Here is a 20,019-nt window from a genome sequence, read left to right as displayed (position 1 = left end):
TATATGCAGTTTATTGCATCTCAATTATATCTCAATAAAGCTCTTTAAAAAAAAAGCAGGAGAAAAGAAAGTAACAGTAACCAAGACACTGGTATTGACATAAGGACAGATCAGTGGAACGGAACTGAGAGTCAGAAAATACACCTACATTTGTACGGTCAATTGATTTTCAACAAAAGTGTCAAAAAATCATTGAGGAAAAGACCATGTTCTCAATAAATTATACTGTAAAAACTGAATATCCATATAGGAAATAATTACCCCATGACACCCTACTGAAAAATTAATTCAAATTAGATTAACTTTATATGAGATCAAAACCCATAACAGTGATTTTTTTGAAAAAACACAGGGGAAAATACTTGTGACTAAGGCTTAGAAACTATTCTTTACATAGGATACAAAAAGTATGAACCAATCAAGATAAAAAACGATAGAATGAAATTTACTAAACTTTTAAACTTTTGCTTATCAAAAGACATCATTGAGAAAAGGAAAAGGAAAACCCCATATTATAAGAAAGCATTTGTAGAACATGTATCTGACAGATGACATGCATCCAAAATATATGAAGACCTTTGACAAATCAATGATAGGAAAAGAAACTATCCAATTAAAAAAAAAATAGCGGATCTCCAATATTAGCCAATACAAGAAGAGCCCTATTTCTCCCAGGTACTTCCTCTTACATCAAAAAAACCCAAACCTAACACAACAAATGGACATAGGGAGATTTCAAAAGGTAGAAAGAAGACAATCTCTTCCTAGGGGCCTTGGAACTTGAGGAAGGACTACAATGAGTTGCCTGGATTTTCTTTTTGTTATCAGTGGGGCTATAGAGAAACCTAGAACCTAGAACCAGGTACAGATGGGTGAGAGCAAAGGTGTGGCAAGGAATGGGCAGCTCCAAAAAAGTCCTGCTCCCCTTACTCAAAGTTCTAGGAAAAAGGTAGACTAATATAGGTGAAAATATTTTTGACAACATCTGTCCTTCTCTAGCCAAACACTATTGAAAACACTGCCTCCCCTGCATACTGCTGGTCCAATAGTGTCAGCAAACATGAGCGAGAATCTAATATTTTACATAAACACTTGGAGAATCAGACCGGAACACTGATTCCCAGGTTGGGTGGTGTTGCTGAGGCCAAGTGAGGAGCCTGTCTTTCATCTCCTGCCCAGCAGAAACTGGAAGTGCTCTAATTTACCCTCCTGGGCAGTGTCAGCTGGGTACAGCAGATTGCTGAGCCTCCACTCCCAACCAGAAAGTATGCAGCAAGGCTAGTCTCCAATTAATTAGCAGTAATATTCCATGTCTTCAATTATTCTTCCCTCCCCCTCCCCCCAGCTTACTTTGTCATAGTCTCCTGTGTGATGGAGGAAATAATCTTAGTTAAAATTCAACTCTCCACATATTCCATTATTGTACTCACACAACAAGAAGTCTGGAGAAAAATGCAAAATTATACTATATCCACATTAAGTTCATGACCACCAAACTTGTTCCTTATCACTGCCTAGCAAGTATATGATGTCCAGTCAATTTCTCTCCTCCTTTAAAGTACTATTTCTAAACATTTTCTTTCTTCTCAAACCTTCAATATTCCCTTTCCATAGCCAGTTTTATCTGTTGTCTTTACTTCTTTTACATAGAAGAAATAGAGGGAAATAAGGGAAAGAAGGAGGGAGGAAGGCGGGAAGGGAGGGAGGAAGGCAGGGAGGGAGGGAGGGAGGAAAGAAAGGAAGGGAGGAAAGAAAGAAGGAAGGGAGGAAGGAAGAAAGGAAGGAAGGGAGGGAGGGAAGGAGGGAGGGAAAGAATGAAGGAAAGGAAAAAGGAAATGAGAGGGGAGGCGAGGCGGGGAGGGCGGGGCGAGGCGAGGAATCATTTAGAAGATTTGCAGCCTGGGCAACACGGTGAGACCGCATCTCTACTAAAAATAAATTAGCAGGTATGGTAGTGCGTGCTTGTGCTCCCAGGTACTAGACAGAAGTTGAGGCAGTAGGACTGCTTCAGCCTGGGAGGTCAAAGCTGCAGTGAGCCATGACTGCATCACTGCATTCCAGCCTGGGTGACAGAGTAAGACCTTGTGGGAAAAAAAAGAAGTGGGGGGAGAGACAGAGGGGGGTAGGGAGGGGGGAGGGGGGAGGGAGGCGGGAGAGAGAGAGAGAGAGAGAGAGAGAGAGAGAGAGACAGATCGATCGTGGGAAGGGAAAACACAAAGAAGATGTGGTGGACATGCCCCAGGATGACCCCCAGTGGACCACATTCTTGTTTGGACCCATCCCCCTGAGTGTGGGCAGAACCTGTAACCTGATTCTAAACAGTAGAATATCGGAAAGATTTTGGAATATCACTCCCCTAATTATGTTATATGGCAAAGGTGAAAGAATTTTGCAGAGATAATTGAGGTTTCTCATCAGCTGATTTCAGTTATCAGAGCCCAGATTATACTGGGTGGGTCTCATCTAATCACATAAACCCTTTAAATTTTAATGATAGTGTAAGTGTACTAAGACTTATCTGATGGTGCTTGCACAACTGAAACACTTAAAAAAACTAATATGTATGTAAGTTATATATGTAAATGAGTAAATTTTATTGTATTTAATTTTACCTCAATCTTTAAAGTAAAAGTTAAGATCCCTTCTTTACAATGGGAGTCTAATGGCAAGATTTAGACCCAGTGAACGGTTGAGAGGTAGAGATGATGTTCCCAGAACTTGCAAACCAGACTACTAGGGTAGGTACCTCTCTGTGATACTAATCATTGGGAAGAAAAATGGAAAGTTTTATTCAAATGTCACTCATTTCTTCAGTTACATGCCTATTCTAAGTGTAACCCAGATATTCCTGAGTATTCTGTTTTCCTATACTTTGAAAACTGGAATATACAGGAAGAATTAACTTTTTAATCTTTCCAGTTTCATTAGGGGTATTTGAATGATTAAGTGTTGTCTACAGCTTCTTTAGTACCACAATGCTACAGAGACCATATGGCCTGCAAAGCCTAAAATATTTACTGTCTATCCAGCCCTTTATAGAAAAACTTTGCCAACCTCTGATTTAGACGAAAGAGAGCACATTCTTTCTATGTCGATTCTAAACAAGGATAAAACAAAGATAATGAAACTGGTTAAGTCAGGGCTGATGTTTACACACTTGTTAAGAAATCTGATAAACAATATTTGCAAAATTGGGTTCAGTTAACATGTCATCGTTTCGTAGTTTACATTTGAATAGAAGCATTAAAATTAGCAATAGTTGTCTAAAGCGATTCAATGGTATTTTTATTTTTGTCTGTCTGTATACCCCAGGTTTTATTGGCTCATGAACCTAAATGCAACCATTGTGTTTCTGGGAATATCTTACATCCAGCACTCACAGGCCTGGGCCCTTGTTTTACTTATTCCTTTTATGTCTACACTTATGGCTCTGATAACTCTTCATATGATATACTACAACCTAATTTATCAGTCAGAAAAACGTAAGTAAATTATACTTTACATTAATTTCTGGGTTTATATTGTTTTCTTGACAGATCTTCTTTCTCTTTGATTCTTTATAACTTCTCTTTCAACTCGGAATTTGAAAATTGTGTCTGTCATTACCCTTGATAAAGCAATGGTCTCCAAGAATATTTTTAAGTAAATATTAAGACTGCTTCTTTGCAATGGGATTCTAATGGCAAGATTTAAATCCAATGAAAAGTTTAGAGGTAGAGATTCCTCTTCCCCCCATCTTCCTTTCTTTCCATGGTTAAAAAAGTTTTAATAATGGAATATCTTAGGCATAAACAAAAGTAGTTAAAGATTATACCTGAACCTCACTTGGGTAGCTCTGAGCTTCAGCAATTATCAACTCATCTTCACTCATTTTTTCTTCTTACCCAGGTAATTTTCAAGCAAAAACTAAATATTATAGCATTTCTTATTCGTGTATTTTGTTATATTTATTTATATGTAATATATTATGTAGGTGTATACATAAAAGTTAAATTCCGTTTGAAAAACATAACCACAATGTCATTATCAATCTCTGTCTCTGTCACACACACCCACATATGTGTTTGTGGAGGAAGAAGATTTCTTAACACCATCAAATGTCTGGTCACTGTTAAAATCTCCCTGATTGTTTCCTTTTTGAAATTTTTTTTTTTTTTTTTATAATTTGTTCAAATCAAATCCAAAAAAGGTTTAAACATTCCAAATGCCAGATATGTCCCATAAACTATACATTTTATATATATATATTCCCCATGCATCTGTATCTCTATTTTTATTATTATTTATATATATATTTTTTTGAGACGGAGTCTTGCTCTGTTGCCCAGGGTGGAGTGCAGTGGCTCGATCTCGGCTCACTGCAAGCTCCACCTCCCGGGTTCACACCATTCTCTTGCCTCAGCCTCCTGAGTAGCTGGGACTACAGGTGCCCACCACACGCCCGACTAATTTCTTGTATTTTTAGTAGACATGGGGTTTCACTGTGTTAGCCATGATGGTCTCAATCTCCTGACCTCCTGATCCCCTGACCTCGTGATCCACCCGCCTTGGCCTCCAAAGTACTGGGATTACAGGCATGAGCCACCACGCCTGGCCCCTAATTTATCAGTTTAAAAAAGAAATCGTAACATTTCTTAGAGTTTCCCGTAGTCTGGATTTTGTGAATTGCATCTGCATAGAGCTTTCCCTCTGTATTTCCTGTAAAATTTTTTTTTATTATTATTATACTTTAAATTCTAGGGTACATGTGCACAATGTGCAGGTTTGTTACATATGTATACATGTGCCATGTTGGTGTGCTGAATCCATTAACTCATCATTTACATTAGGTATATCTCCTAATACTATCCCTCCCCCCTCCCCCCACCCCACGACAGGCCCTGGTGTGTCATGTTCCCCTTCCTGTGTCCAAGTGTTCTCACTGATCAATGCCCATCTATGAGTGAGAACATGCGGTGTTTGGTTTTTTGTCCTTGCGATAGTTTGCTGAGAATGATAGTTTCCAGCTGCATCCATGTCCCTACAAAGGACATGAACTCATCCTTTTTTATGGCTGCATAGTATTCCATGGTGTATATGTGCCACATTTTCTTAATCCAGTCTATCACTGATGGACATTTGGGTTGGTTCCAAGTCTTTGTTATTGGGAATAGTGCCGCAATAAACATATGTGTGCATGTGTCTTTATAGCAGCATGATTTATAATCCTTTGGGTATATACCCAGTAATGGGATGGCTGGGTCAAATGGTATTTCTAGTTCTAGATCCTGGAGGAATCACCACACTGTCTTCCACAATGCTAGAACTAGTTTACAGTCCCACCAACAGTGTAAAAGTGTTCCTACTTCTTCACATCCTCTCCAGCACCTGTTGTTTCTTGACTTTTTAATGATTGCCATTCTAACTGGTGTGAGATGGTATCTCATTATGGTTTTGATTTGCGTTTCTCTGATGGCCAGTGATGATGAGCATTTTTTCATGTGTGTGTTGGCTGCACAAATGTCTTCTTTTGAGAAGTGTCTGCTCATATCCTTCACTCACTTTTTGAGGGGGTGTTTTTTCTTGTAACTTTGTTTGAGTTCTTTGTAGATTCTGGATATTAGCCCTTTGTCAGATAAGCATATTGCAAAAATTTTTTCCCATTCTGTAGGTTGCCTGTTCACTCGGATGGTAGTTTCTTTTGCTGTGCAGAAGCTCTTTAGTTTAATTAGATCCCATTTGTCAATTTTGGCTTTTGTTGCCATTGCTTTTGGTGTTTTAGTCATGAAGTCCTTGCCCATGCCTATGTCCTGAATGGTATTGCCTAGGTTTTCTTCTAGGGTTGTTTATGGTTTTAGGTCTAACATTTATGTCTTTAATCCATCTTGAATTAATTTTTGTATAATGTGTAAGTAAGGGATCAAGTTTCAGGTTTCTGCATATGGATAGCCAATTTTCCCAGCACCATTTATTAAATAAGGAATCCTTTCCCCATTTCTTGTTTTTGTCATATTTGTCAAATGTCACATGGTTGTAGACGTGTGTTATTATTTCTGAGGGTTCTGTTCTGTTCCATTGGTCTATATCTCTGTTTTGGTATGAGTACCATGCTGTTTTGGTTACTATAGCCTTACAGTATAGTTTGAACTCAGGTAGCGTGATGCCTCCAGCTTTGTTCTTTTAGCTTAGAATTGTCTTGGCAATGCAGGCTCTTTTTTTGGTTCCATATTAACTTTAAAGTGTTTTTTTCCAGTTCTGTGAAGAAAGTCATTGGTAGCTTGATGGGGGTGGCATTGAATCTATAAATTACCTTGGGCAGTATGGCCATTTGCACGATACTGATTCTTCCTATCCATGAGCATGGTATGTTCTTCCATTTGTTTGTGTCCTCTTTTATTTCACTGAGCAGTGGTTTGTAGTTCTCCTTGAAGAGGTCCTTCACATCCCTTGTAAGTTAGATTCCTAGGTATTTTATTCTCTTTGAAGCAATTGTGAATGGGAGTTCACTCATGATTTGGCTCTCTGTCTGTCTGTTACTGGTGTATAAGAATGCTTGTGATTTTTGCACATTAATTTTGTATCCTGAGACTTTGCTGAAGTTGCTTATCAGCTTACGGAGATTTTGGGCTGAGACGATGGGGTTTTCTAAATATACAATCATGTCAACTGCAAACAGGGACAATTTGACTTCTTCTTTTCCTAACTGAATACCCTTGATTTCTTTCTCTTGCCTAATTGCCCTAGCCAGAACTTCCAACACTATGTTGAATAGGAGTGGTGAGAGAGGGCATCCCTGTCTTGTGCCAGATTTCAAAGGGAATTTTTCCAGTTTTTGCCCATTCAGTATGATATTGGCTGTGGGTTTGTCATAAATAGCTCTTATTATTTTGAGATACGTTCCATCAATACCGAATTTATTGAGCGTTTTTAGCATGAAGGGCTGTTGAATTTTGTCAAAGGCCTTTTCTGCATCTATTGAGATAATCATGTGGTTTTTGTCTTTGGTTCTGTTTATATGCTGGATTACGTTTATTGATTTGCATATGTTGAACCAGCCTTGCATCCCAGGGATGAAGCCCACTTGATCATGGTCGATAAGCTTTTTGATGTGCTGCTGGATCCGGTTTGCCAGTATTTTATTGAGGATTTTTGCATCGATGTTCATCAGGGATATTGGTCTAAAGTTCTCTTTTTTGTGTGTGTCTCTGCCAGGCTTTGGTATCAGGATGATGTTGGCCTCATAAAATGAGTTAGGGAGGATTCCCTCTTTTTCTATTGATTGGAATAGTTTCAGAAGGAATGGTACCAGCTCCTCCTTGTACCTCTGGTAGAATTCGGCTGTGAATCCATCTGGTCCTCGAATTTTTTTGGTTGGTAGGCTATTAATTATTGCCTCAATTTCAGAGCCTGCTATTGGTCTATTCAGGGATTCAACTCCTTCCTGGTTTAGTCTTGGGAGAGTTTGTGTGTCCAGGAATTTATCCATTTCTCCTAGGTTTTCTAGTTTATTTGTGTAGAGGTGTTTATAGTATTCTCTGATGGTAGTTTGTATTTCTGTGTGATCTGTGGTGATATCCCCTTTATCATTTTTTATTGCATCTATTTGATTCTTCTCTCTTTTCTTCTTTATTAGTCTTGCTAGCGGTCTATCAATTTTGTTGATCTTTTCAAAAAACCAGCTCCTGGATTCACTGATTTTTTGAAGGGTTTTTTTGTGTCTCTGTCTCCTTCAGTTCTGCTCTGATCTTTGTCATTTCTTGCCTTCTGCTAGCTTTTGAATGTGTTTGCTCTTGCTTCTCTAGTTCTTTTAATTGTGATGTTAGCATGTCAATTTTATATCTTTCCTGCTTTCTCTTGTGTGCATTTAGTGTTATAAATTTGCCTCTACACACTGCTTTAAATGTGTCCCAGAAATTCTGGTATGTTGTGTATTTGTTCTTATTGGTTTCAAAGAACGTCTTTATTTATGCCTTCATTTCGTTATGTACTCAGTCATCATTCAGGAGCAGGTTGTTCATTTTCCATGTAGTTGAGCGGTTTTTAGTGAGTTTCTTAATCCTGAGTTCTAGTTTGATTGCACTGTGGTCTGAGAGACAGTTTGTTATAATTTCTGTTCTTTTACATTTGCCGAAGAGTGCTTTACTTCCAACTATGTGGTCAATTTTGGAATAAGTGCGATGTGGTGCTGAGAAGAATGTATATTCTGTTGATTTGGGGTGGAGAGTTCTGTAGATGTCACTGTCAACAGATCAACAGAGACAGAAAGTTAACAAGGATATCCAGGAATTGAACTCAGCTCTGCACTAAGCGGTCCTGTAAATTTTCTAATAGACCTAGATACTTGCAGATTCAGATTTCATTTTGGCCAAATTTCTTCATAGGTGGCATTATGTACTTTAATTAAGAAGCATAATGTCTGTTTTTGCAGAGTTAGCATTCATTGATTATTTTTGCCCAAATCCAATATTTTATTGAGGATTGCAAGGTGATTACATTCTATATTTCTTCCTCTTTTACTAACTGAAATAATTTCATAAAGACAAATATCTCCTCATCAACTAGTTACATTGATGTATAGTTTATGTAATAAAAAGAAGATAAACATTTAAGTATTTCCTTCTATCTATAGATTTTCAAATTATTGAGTTGAATTTCAACATTCTGCAAAAGTAATTATTAGGATTTCTTTTTTAAAAAACTATAATTATGAATTTATGCTCTTAAGCATTTTTGATGTGTTTCAGTCTACTACAGCTAGTGATTCTCAAATTTGTTTCCATATTTGGACAGTGAAGTCCCCTTCATGTTGATACCTTAGTCGTTCAGATAAACCTCTTGCTGTTTTTCATTGCTTCCTCGGTTTTCTGGATTACCCTTCCATTTTTTAAATAAATGCAAATATTAAAATATGTGTGTGTGCATGTAGGCATAGATACTGTCTGCCCTTTTGATGGAAGAAGTAACATATAATGCACACTTTTCTCACTTGCTTTTTTTTTAGTTAGTATAGTTTAGGGATCATTTTATAATTGTATATTTATTGTGTAACAAACTATCATTTATTTTACCAGTCCCATATGGATAGACATTTGGGTTGCTTTTTTACATTTGCTGTATTAAGTAGATTCTGATAAATAGCTTGGTGCATGTTTCTCTTTGCTTTTTTTTTTTTTTTTTTTTTTTTTTGCCAGTATATCTTTAGGATAGATTCAAATCAAAAGTAAGTCCAAATATAATTTTTCTATATGTTGCCAAATTCCTTTCTATAGTGGTTGTGGCACTATTTTGTATTTCTACCAAAAATGGACAAGAATGCCTGTTTCCCCACAGCCTCTCAAAGTATATTGTCAAACTTTGGGATTTTTGCCAAGTCGAGGGTGGAAAATGGTATCTTGCTGTGGTTTAAATTTGTATTATTCTTATTTTGAGAAGAGTTGAGAATCTTTTCATTGCCTTAGAGCATTTTGAATTTCTTTTTCAGTGAATTACCTGTTCATGTTTCTAGTTCAACTTTTCTATAGGGTTGTAGTATTTATTGCGGTAAAAAAACAAAAAAAACAAAAAAACAAAAAAACACACACACACATAATATAAAATTTACCACCTTTATCACTTTTTTTCTGAGTGTAGAAGATGAACATGTAATTTTCAGCTTAGGCATTCAGGTATCAGGACTATTTATTGTAGCTTTTAATTGATAATAATAATTGTACATATTTATGAGGTACCTAGTGATGTTTCAATACATATAATGTATAGTAATCACATCAGGGTAACTGGCAGATCCATCATCTCAAACATCATTTCTTTGTGTTGGGAAAATTCAATATCCTTCTTCTAACTATCTAAAACTACATAATATTTTATTGTTAACTATAGTCATCCTACAGTGGTATGGAACACTACTACATATTCCTCCTACCTAGCTATAATTTTGTGTCACTTAATAAATCTCTCCCTTTCCTCTATGCTTCCCAGCCTCTAATATCCTCTGTTCTATGTTTTACTTCTTTGAGATCAGCTTTTTTTTAGCTTCCACATGTAAATGAGAACATGCAATGTTTAAATTTCTCTGGGCTTATTTCACTTAACATAATGTCTTCCAGTTTCATTCATTTATGCAAAGGAAGGGAAGTCAATATATCAGAGACATTTGCACCCTCGTATTTATTGCAGCACTACTCACAATAGCTGAGATATGGAATCAGTCTAGGTGTCCAACAACAAATGAATGGATAAAGAAAATGTGGTATCTATACACAATGGAATACTATTCAGCCATAAAAAGGAATAAAATCCTGTCATTTGCAGCAACACGAGTAGAACTGGAAGACACGGTGTTAAGTGAAATAAGCCACCTTAATCATTTTAAGTGTACCGTTCAGTAGTGTTAAGTATATTCACATTGTTATGCAACGGATTTCTAGAACTTTTTCATCTTGCCGCAACACTAAAGCTGTATATCCACTAAACACTAATTCCTCCCCCCCACTGCTCCTAGCCCTTGGTAAATGCCTTTCTACTTTCTGTTTCTATTTTTTGACTGCTTTAGATACTTCATATGAGTGGAATCATACAGTATTTGTCCTTTTATTGCAACTCACTTAGCCTAATATCCTCAAGGTTTATCCATGTTGTAGCATCCTGTCACATGCTACAACATGGATACACCTTGAGAATATTAGGATATTAGTGCCACATAACATTCCATTGTATATATATACCACATTTTCTTTATTCACTTGTGTAACAATGGACATGTGGGATGTGCCTAGCTCTTGGCAAATATAAATAATGCTGAGATGAATGTGGGTATGTAAATGTTTCCTCACAATCTCACTTTGAATTCTTGTGGATATATACTCAGAAGTGGGATTGCTGGATCATATAGTAGTAATTCTACTTTAAAGTTTTTGAGAACTCTGTTTACTGCTTTCCATAAAGGCTGCATCATTTTACATTTCCGCCAACAGTGCACAAGGGTTACCCACAATTTCTCCACATCTTTGTCAATGCAGTAATTTTCTGATATTTTAATATTGCCCATTTTGAATGATGGTTATGAAGTGATATCCTGTTTATTATTATTATTATTTCAAAGGCAGAGTCTCCCTATGTTGCCTAGGCTGATCTCAAACTCCTGAGCTCAAAGGATTTTGCCACCTCGTCCTCCCAAAGTGCTGGGATTAGAGGTGTGAACCATGACACTCAGCCTCGTTATGGTTTTGGTTTGCATTTCCCTAGTAATTAGTGATGTTCAGCATCTTTTCATGTGTGTATCGGCCATCTGTAAATCTCATTTGAAGAAACATCTATTCAAGTCCTTTGGTCATTTTTAAACAGGTTATTTGAGGTTGGGGGGGTTGTTATTAAGTTGTAGAAATTCATTATACATTCTGGATATTAACCCCATATCAGACATACGTTATGCAATTATTTTCTCCCATTCCATACGCTGCCTTTTCACCCGGTGGATTGTTTTCTTTGAAATGCAGAAGTTTTCACGTTTGATGCCATCCCATTTGTCTGTTTTTAAATTTTTTTGTTGCCTGTGTTTTATTGTCATGTCCAAGAAATCATTGCTAAATCTAGTCTACTGAAGCTGTTGCCCTGTAGTTTCTTCCTGTAGGAGTTTAATAGTTTTAGCTCTTACTTTTAGGTCTTTAATTTATTTTGAGTTAATTTTTGTATATGGTGTAAAGCAAGGATCCAACTTCATTCTTTTGCATGTGGATATCCAATTTTCCCCACCCTATTTGTTAAAGAGACTGTCCTTTCCCCCTTATGTAGTCTTGGCACCCTTGTTGAAAATTATTTGGCAACATATGCAAGGGTGTATTTCTGGGTTTTCTACTCTGTTCCATTGGTCTATATACCTATCATCATATCAGAACCTTGCACTCTTAATTACTGTTACTTTGTAGTATGTTTTAAAATCAAGACGTGTGGGACATCCAACTTCAATTTTCTTTTTTCAAGTTTGTTTTAACTATTAATATTCCATATGAATTTCAGGAATTTTTTTCTATTTCTGCAAAAATGCTATTGAGATTTTGACAGGGATTGCATTGAATCCATAGATCACTTTGGCTAGTATGGACATTTTAACAATATTAAGTCTTCCAATTCACAAGCACAGGATATCTTTCCATTTATTTGTATATTCTTCAATTTTTTTTTGGTAAAGTTTTATAGTTTCCACTATACAAGTCTTTCATCTTCTTGGTTAAGTTTATTTCTAAGTATTTATCTTTTCAATGCTATGTTTCCTTAATTTACTTTCAGATCAGTCATCGTTCATTATAGAAATGCAACTGACTTTTGAGTGCTGATCTTGTATTCTGAAACTGCTGAATTCCTTTATTAATTCCAATGACTTTTGTGTCGAATTCCTAGCATTTGGTACATATAAGATCATGCCGTCTGTGAACAGAGGCACTTTTCCTTCTTCTATTCTGATTTGTATGCTTTTTAGTTCTTTTTCTCTTGTTATTTCTCTGTCTGAAACTTCCAGCACTATGTTCAATAATAGCAGCAAGAGTGGGCATCTTTGCCTTGTTCCTAATCTTAGAGGAAAAGCATTCAGTCTTTCCCATTGAGTATGATGTGAGCTGTGGGATATTCATATGTAACTTTTATTATGTTAAGGTAGTTTCCTGCTATTCTTACTTTGTCTAATGTTTTTATCATGAAAGGGTGTTGAATTTTGTCAAATGTTTTTTCTGCATCCATTGAGATGATCATGTGGTTTTTGTCCTTCATTTTGTTAGTGTGATGTATTACACTGATTGATTTTTGTATGTTGAACTATTTTTGAATTCCAGGTATAAATTCCACTTGTCTGTGGTCTATGACCCCTTTAATGTGCTATTCAACTTGGTTTGTTACTATTTTGTATCAATATTCATCAGAACTATTGGTCTGTACTTTTCTTTTCTTGTTATGTCTTTGTCTGGTTTTGGTATCAAAGTAATGCTGGCCTCAGAATAGTTGGGAATGTTTTCTCTTTTTAGAGTCTTTGCAAGAGTTCAAGAAAAACTGGTGTTAATTCTTCTTTAAATGTTTGGTAGAATTCTCCAGTGGATCCATCTGGTCTTGGGCATTTCTTCTAGGGGGTTTTTGATTACTGTTTAAGTTTTTCCACTAGTTTTAGGTCTTTTCAGATTTTCTATTTTGTCATGATTCAGTCTTAATAGGTTGTATGTTTATAGAAAGCTATCCATTTCTTCTAGGTTATATAATTTGTTGGTGTATAATTGTTCCTCTATAAGCCTTTGTATTTCTGTGACACCATTCGTAATGTCTCCTTTCATTTCTATTTTTAATTATTAGAGTCTTTCCTCTATTTTTCTTAGTCTAGATAGGGTTTGTTAATTTTTTGAATCTTTCCAAAAACCAACATGTTTTCATTGAGTTTTTTCTATTGTTTTCCATTCTCTATTTTATCTCTGCTCTAATCTTTATTATTTCCTTCCTTCTTCTGACTTTGTATTGTTCGTTCTTCTTTCTCTAGCTCCTTGAGGTGTAAGGTTATTGATTTGAGATCATTCTTCATTAATATAAACATTTGCCATTAAAAACTTTCATGTTAGTATTTACCACTCTTGCTGCATCTCATAAGTTTTGGTATAGTGTGTTTTTGTTTTGATCTGTGTCCAGATATTTTCTAAATTCCCTTGTGATTGCTTCTTTGTTCAATTTGTTAAGAGTAGGTTGTTTGGTTGTTCCTTTCTTGTCAATTTTAGAGTATTTTTATTTTGGGAGTATTAACATTTTATCTATGATAAAAGTTGCAAATATTATTTCCTATTTATCATACATATTTTTAACTTGCTTCTTGTGTTATTTTTTATGCACAAGTTTTTCCATGTGTTTGTTTTGTCTTTCACTGGGGTTTATGTTTGTAATAAAATTCATCAATATTCTCCCTTACTGCTTCTAAATTTTGAGTCGTGGTAAAAAGTTTTACTCACTTTCAGGTTATAAAAGAATTAATCCACATTTTATTTTAGTATTCATTTTATTGCCTCTTTTCTTTACCTCTCTGACCCCTTCATAAATTATGTCAGAATATCTTTTAAGAATAAACCCAACTGTATCTTTTTTCCATATTATTACCAACTTATCCTAACCTTACTTATTAAAAAGCTTATGTTTTTCAAACTGATTTTAGATGCCATCTTCATTGCGTATTTTCACTTGCACTTTTGGAGTTTCTATTCTGTTCCATTGTTAAGTCTCTCTATTCATCTTGTTTAACTCAGACCTTAGTTCGTAACATATTTTTCTTTTCCTTTTATTTCTCTATACAGCTACTACCAATAGTAATGCAATGAGTTACATTTTTAAAAATGAGGCACATTCACCAATGTTATTTTATTTTTATCCTACACCTACAAGGTAGGTAGGAAGGGCACCTTTTGCAGACTAGCTTCTGGATGCTTTGCCCCTGCTCCTGTAGCACTCTGAACACACCTTTATCATTTTATTTACCACACATGTTGAAATTATCTATTTATAAAAACAATTAGAAATTCCTGTGTCTTATAAATACTTGAATATGGTAAGTGTTCAATCAGTGTTTGTTATTGTTAAACTGAGCACAGAAACTGAGACATAATATAATTAAATGACTTGCTTAAGATGTCACAGAAAAGAGCTGCAGTGAAACCAGAACCCACGTCTTCTTTTTCTTAGACTGGAGTTCATTTTATTACACCACATACTGAGGCAGTGAAGCATTGAAAATATTATACACTGTCCTGTTTCTGAGAGCTCTGTGGTCTGTGGACCACACTTAGCAGTACATGTCCTCCTGATAGACCCCATTCTTGGGGTCAATATGCAAAAAGTCCCAAATAGCAAAAAAAAAAAAAAAAGAAGAAAATGTAAAGTATATGATTTTTCCTAAAAACCACTTTGGCACTTTCTCAAGTGTCTAATTATCAAATAATTTGGGGTTTTGTGAATACACACACACATATGCACACATAGGTATACATACATTCATATATACTATTTTTGGATTCAAATTTTCTAAATAACTATTCAGCATCCATTCATTTGCTTCTTAATCTACTATTTGAATATATATTCATCTGAATAAAGAAATACAATTCTCCTTCAACTAATACAGATCTACATAATCAACTCTGTTTACTACCAGCCTATTGCAGTCCATATATTACATATTTTAACATGTGATAAGGTAACCTGTTTTTGGATGTTGACAAGGTAAAACTTTATTAGCTACAGGAACAATCAGCATAGAAAATGTTCTCCAGTGGCTGACTTTACACAAGCCTCTATAAAATGAATATTTGAGGGTTGTGCTTTGTTTTCCTTGTTTTGTTTACTATTTCTAAGATCACCCAACTATGATGAAGTAGAACTCTGTCTTTCCTCTAGTGAAGTATATAATCCTTATTTTGGCTTCTTTCTCTCTGATGACTAAATTGGAAATTCCTCAAAGCTGTAATTCAAAGCCATAGGTGACCTTAAAGAAATGATTTTTTATATGCTACCTTTTATTTTAAGGTAACTTTTCAAATGTGGACCATGCATTCCATTATGTTTAGCTGTCAAGCACAGCTTTCATTTGCATTTCTTCCCACTGCTATAATTTTGAGAACTGGCAGGTGACCAAAGAAAAAAAAAATGTGCATCTACCATCTAGAGTGCAATGTAGGCTTTTTTTATTATAATTAAGTAGCATAGATATTCATGATTAGATCAAGGTCAGAAGAGTAGAACATTAAAGCCAAGGACTTAAAGGTCCAAAGAATAGGAAAATTGCTTTCTAAAAGTTTTTTTTTTTTTAAATAGTAATAACTACAATCTTTAAGTTTTGCAATAAAACACTTAAAATAGTTCATCTGTTTTATTTTAAAATGTGCACGCCTGGTGTGTTTGCCCTGCACATTTAAACCAGAACTTGAAGTCTCAGTTGAATTTTTCATTTCAGTATTTTCGTCAGCTTCTCATTTCTGCTCCTGGTACAGAAAATCAATTTGAGAACTACAATGATAATGGAGGTTTTTAAAGGCTGAGCCTACATGACATCCAAAATTATTTGCATAGAAGGCATGAGTTTTCTATTAAGTCTAATGGATTAATCCAAGGAAGTGGTATGATGTTCACATGTAAATGTTTTCAACAGGGTATCCATCCTAACATTTAGTGGTAACTACAGTTCCACTCCCTTTGGGTAGACAGATTATTGTATAGTTCCTTTTCTTGGACTCTCTTGCTGACTTACTGGGTCTCCCTCAGTCTAGTTGATCGACTTAGGTTTATAACTTCACTCCTTTCCTTCCCTCTTACAACTCATCTAGCACCTTGTCTACCTCTTCTCAGTCTCCTTAACCAACCTTTCTCCTGTGATAATTTCCTACCCGATGTGCAGCCCTAGGATTCATTCCAGGGACCCTGAATCTTCTCTTCCTGCCTCTTTCCTCAACTAATCTCTAGACTCATGACTTTTAATGCATCTAATATACCAAACACTCAATGTCATATTGACCTCTCTCCTGACCTTGAAAAGCATATATTCTTCTTCTTATTTGACATGTTGACTTGGCTATCTAATAATTCCTCAAACTTAATTTGACCAAAACACAACTCCTGATTCAGCTAACTACAGACTGGCTTCTTTTTTTCTCCCTCTCAATAAAGTCACCAACATCCAGTTGTTTAAGGGGGAAAAAAGCAGACATCTTCAAATTTTCTCACTTCTTCACCCCTTTCCCACATCAGAAAATTTTACTAATTGTTCAAAAACCATCCCATTCTCTTCATTTCTCTTCATGGCTACTACTGTACTAGTCTGGGTCACCACTATCTCCTGCCTGTTCCCCAGGTCCCTAAAATTCATTATCCATGCATCTACCAGGGTTCCAGAGTAACTATTTTAAAATACACATCATAAGATCTCTCTAGTCTACTTAAAACTTCTTAATGGTTTTCTATACTATTGTAGATAAACGTCAAGTTCCTTACTTTGACCTATATAATCTGACCCCCCTGACAACCTCCTAGACCTCATCTCCCCACAATCCTCCCTCTAACTGAGCTACTGCCTTATTGGCCTTTATGATTTCTGAACCCCTCCTGGCTAATTTCTACTTCATGATAAGTCTGGCATATGTTTCCTAGGTCTCTTTGCCTATTTCTAGTCATTTAACCCTCAGTTCATATGTCAACTCTGTAGGAGGTCTCCTCTACCCTACAATAGGTCTCTATCATATCAGCCCACTGCGTTTTCATCATAGAACTTGCCTAATATTTTCCTGCTTTTAGGGTCTCCCCCACCACAAAGAAGAATCAGGAGTTTGTAGGTACGATTCACTGCTATATTTTCGGGGCCTAAAACAGTTTCCTGACTCCTGGTAGATTCTCAGTAAATATGTGGAATAAATCAATGATCGTGATGACATTTCTTTGGCATCAATTATATGCCCTTGCTGTGTTAGCTAGAGTTTTAGACCTCATTCATATGTTATCATTTCTTGTTTCTTGGCCATTTTGTATTTGTTGCTTCATATCACTATATCTGATATAATTTTATTTGTTTAAACAAGTTCATTTTTCAAAGTACATATTCAACTGAAGCCAGTGCTACACAAAGCCTGGTTCATGGAGCAGTGCTGGTGTCTGAACTGTTTGTTGCCAGTATACAACAAAATAAATACAGACATTAAGAGAAAACATACAGAGATATTTATGGACAGTGACATCTTATGTCTGTTGAATCTAATAATAAAAATATCAGGGCTTATATTTTGTATGTCTTTATTTTGTGTTTAGATATTTCATTTTTATTGGATTTCACAAATGAATTGACCATGATAGTTGAGAAATTTTTTTTTAAAACTCGCTTTTAAAACAGGTTGAGAAGCACTAATCTGAACTACCACTACCTCTCGTTAGAAATAAAATGATGGCAATATTTAATTGTTTAATAAGATTGCAGGTATAAATTTGTCATGTATTAGAAGCAGAGCCAAGTTTATCTTGCAACAAATAGTGATTGTTTATACAAAAAAAGGGTTAGTGAGTTTAAAATATATTATATTTAATACAAATTCCTGAATTTTAAAAATTGGGGGAAACTGGGGAAAATATCTTTGGAAATAATCTTTCATCCTACAAATACTTATCATTTAATAATAAAACCTACCTGAAAGCATAAAGTAATTTGGATCAGTGTTCATAATAACCCTACTATCTACACAGCACCGTTTTGCAAGAGTTTAGCAGAGAACAGGTTGATGAGTAACAGAGACAAGATTGTAAGGAAATGTCAGGAAGTTAAGCCCCCAGCCCAGGCCTGTTCAAATTCAGTTTCCAGACTGTTCATCAACACATTCTCAGTTCTCATCTTACTTAAACCTTAAGTAAACTAATTGAAATAGCTAGGAAAGTCTCATAATAGAGCAGTTCATTCTCTTAATAATAAAGAGTGGTCCCTATTACTTCTTTCCTAAGAGAAACAAATCTTGGCATCTCACAGGGGGTTCTATTTTCTTGGCCTTACCAGTACGTGGGCCTTCATCTACTTCAGGCAACAGTGACTAAGAAGAGGCAAAAGTGACTATAGATATAAGCCTATCTCCTGTTAGCAAGTATCCCAACATACTCCCAGATGACCTAAGCACACTTCACAAAGGCCACCAAAGAGCCACAGCTATAATCATTCTTGGTCACTACCAATTTGGGCTGGATTTGATTCAGTGACTTAGAGGTGAAAGGCTCCATATTCAATTACCAGGCCCCCAGCTACCTCAATTAATCAAAGGCTGACATAATGGGTCTATTACAACTCTTGAAGAAAAGACCAGATCAAATCAATATAACCACTTTATAGCTATAAAAAATATATTAATACATATTCTTTATTTAAATATAAAAACCAAGACTCTATGGCATATAAATGAATTTCATTAGAATGCATTTTATCTAGAATTTTATTATAGGAAACTTGAACATAATCAAAATGACTTTCAAACTATATTTTGAGTTTCTATAGCAGCCTTCTTTTGAGAAACACAAACATTTTCACATGTATTATGCCATTTACCTGGCAACAGTAGTTTGGTGTCTACATAATTTCTGGGGGGATTTATCTGGTCAAAGGGAGTGCTATGAAAAATTGTAACCATCATGATGGCACAGCTGAACTGCTTATCTGTCATTGTATCAGGAAATCCTAATGGAGTCAAAGAAAAGGTAGGAACTGAAAGATCATAAAGAAGCAACAGCAGGGCGCCATGGCTCACACCTGTAATCCCAGCACTTTGGGAGGCCTAGGTGGGTGGATCACGAGGTCAGGAGATCGAGACCCTCCTGGCTAACACAGTGAAACCCCGTCTCTACCATAAATACAAAAAATTAGCCGGGCGAGGTGGCCGGCGCCTGTAGTCCCAGATACTCTGGAGGTTGACGCAGGAGAATGGCGTGAACCCGGGAGGCGGAGCTTGCAGTGAGTCAAGATCGCGCCACTGCACTCCAGCCTGGGTGACAGAGCGAGACTCCATCTCAAAGAAAAATAAAAGAAGCAACAAGGAGGTTGCAAATCACTAGCAGTAAGTGCTGCCATCTGAAGCAATAAAGTGCTTCTGATCATAGAGCAACAGCCATGTAAACCTAGAAGAAACTACTGGAAAAGTCAAAAGCTAACTAATCTAATCTGAACTCTTAATGACACTATGAACATGCATAAAATCATTTAGAGAGTTCAAAGTTTAACCTTATTTCTGAAATCCAAGGCTAAAGTTAAAGCAGAGATTACATTTCCCTTCATCTCCATGTCACAATAAGAAGCCACCCTCTACCTGCTAAAATGAGGATTATTTATATAACAATTTATATGAAAAGATAGTACTAGTTCTTTGTGTTAAGGATGTTAAAGAAAGTTCAGTTTATTGTATTCATTAATGCATTAAAGTTAGAGACTTCTGAGAGATTCTGAAGTCCTTAACTTTAGCATATTATTTTGTCACCTTTCTTTCCCTTTTAATATGTTTTCATTGATCTTACCTT

At 35.9% G+C, this 20,019-nt stretch overlaps 1 protein-coding gene across 1 annotated transcript in view; it reads left to right on the top strand.

Annotated features, from left to right (window-relative positions):
• Positions 1 to 20,019, top strand: part of SLC15A5 (solute carrier family 15 member 5) — a 93,476-nt gene that overhangs the window by 16,458 nt on the left and 56,999 nt on the right. Inside the window, exon 3 of the mRNA XM_031650314.1 lies at positions 3,313 to 3,482. Within this exon, the coding sequence (XP_031506174.1) occupies positions 3,313 to 3,482 (170 nt within the window). The remainder of the gene's footprint in view (positions 1 to 3,312; positions 3,483 to 20,019) is intronic.

This window comes from Papio anubis, chromosome 9, assembly GCF_008728515.1.
Source record: "Papio anubis isolate 15944 chromosome 9, Panubis1.0, whole genome shotgun sequence".
Lineage (NCBI taxonomy): Eukaryota > Metazoa > Chordata > Mammalia > Primates > Cercopithecidae > Papio > Papio anubis.
The sequence above is the reverse complement of the archived record's forward strand: the minus strand, read 5'-3'. Positions and strand labels throughout refer to the sequence as shown.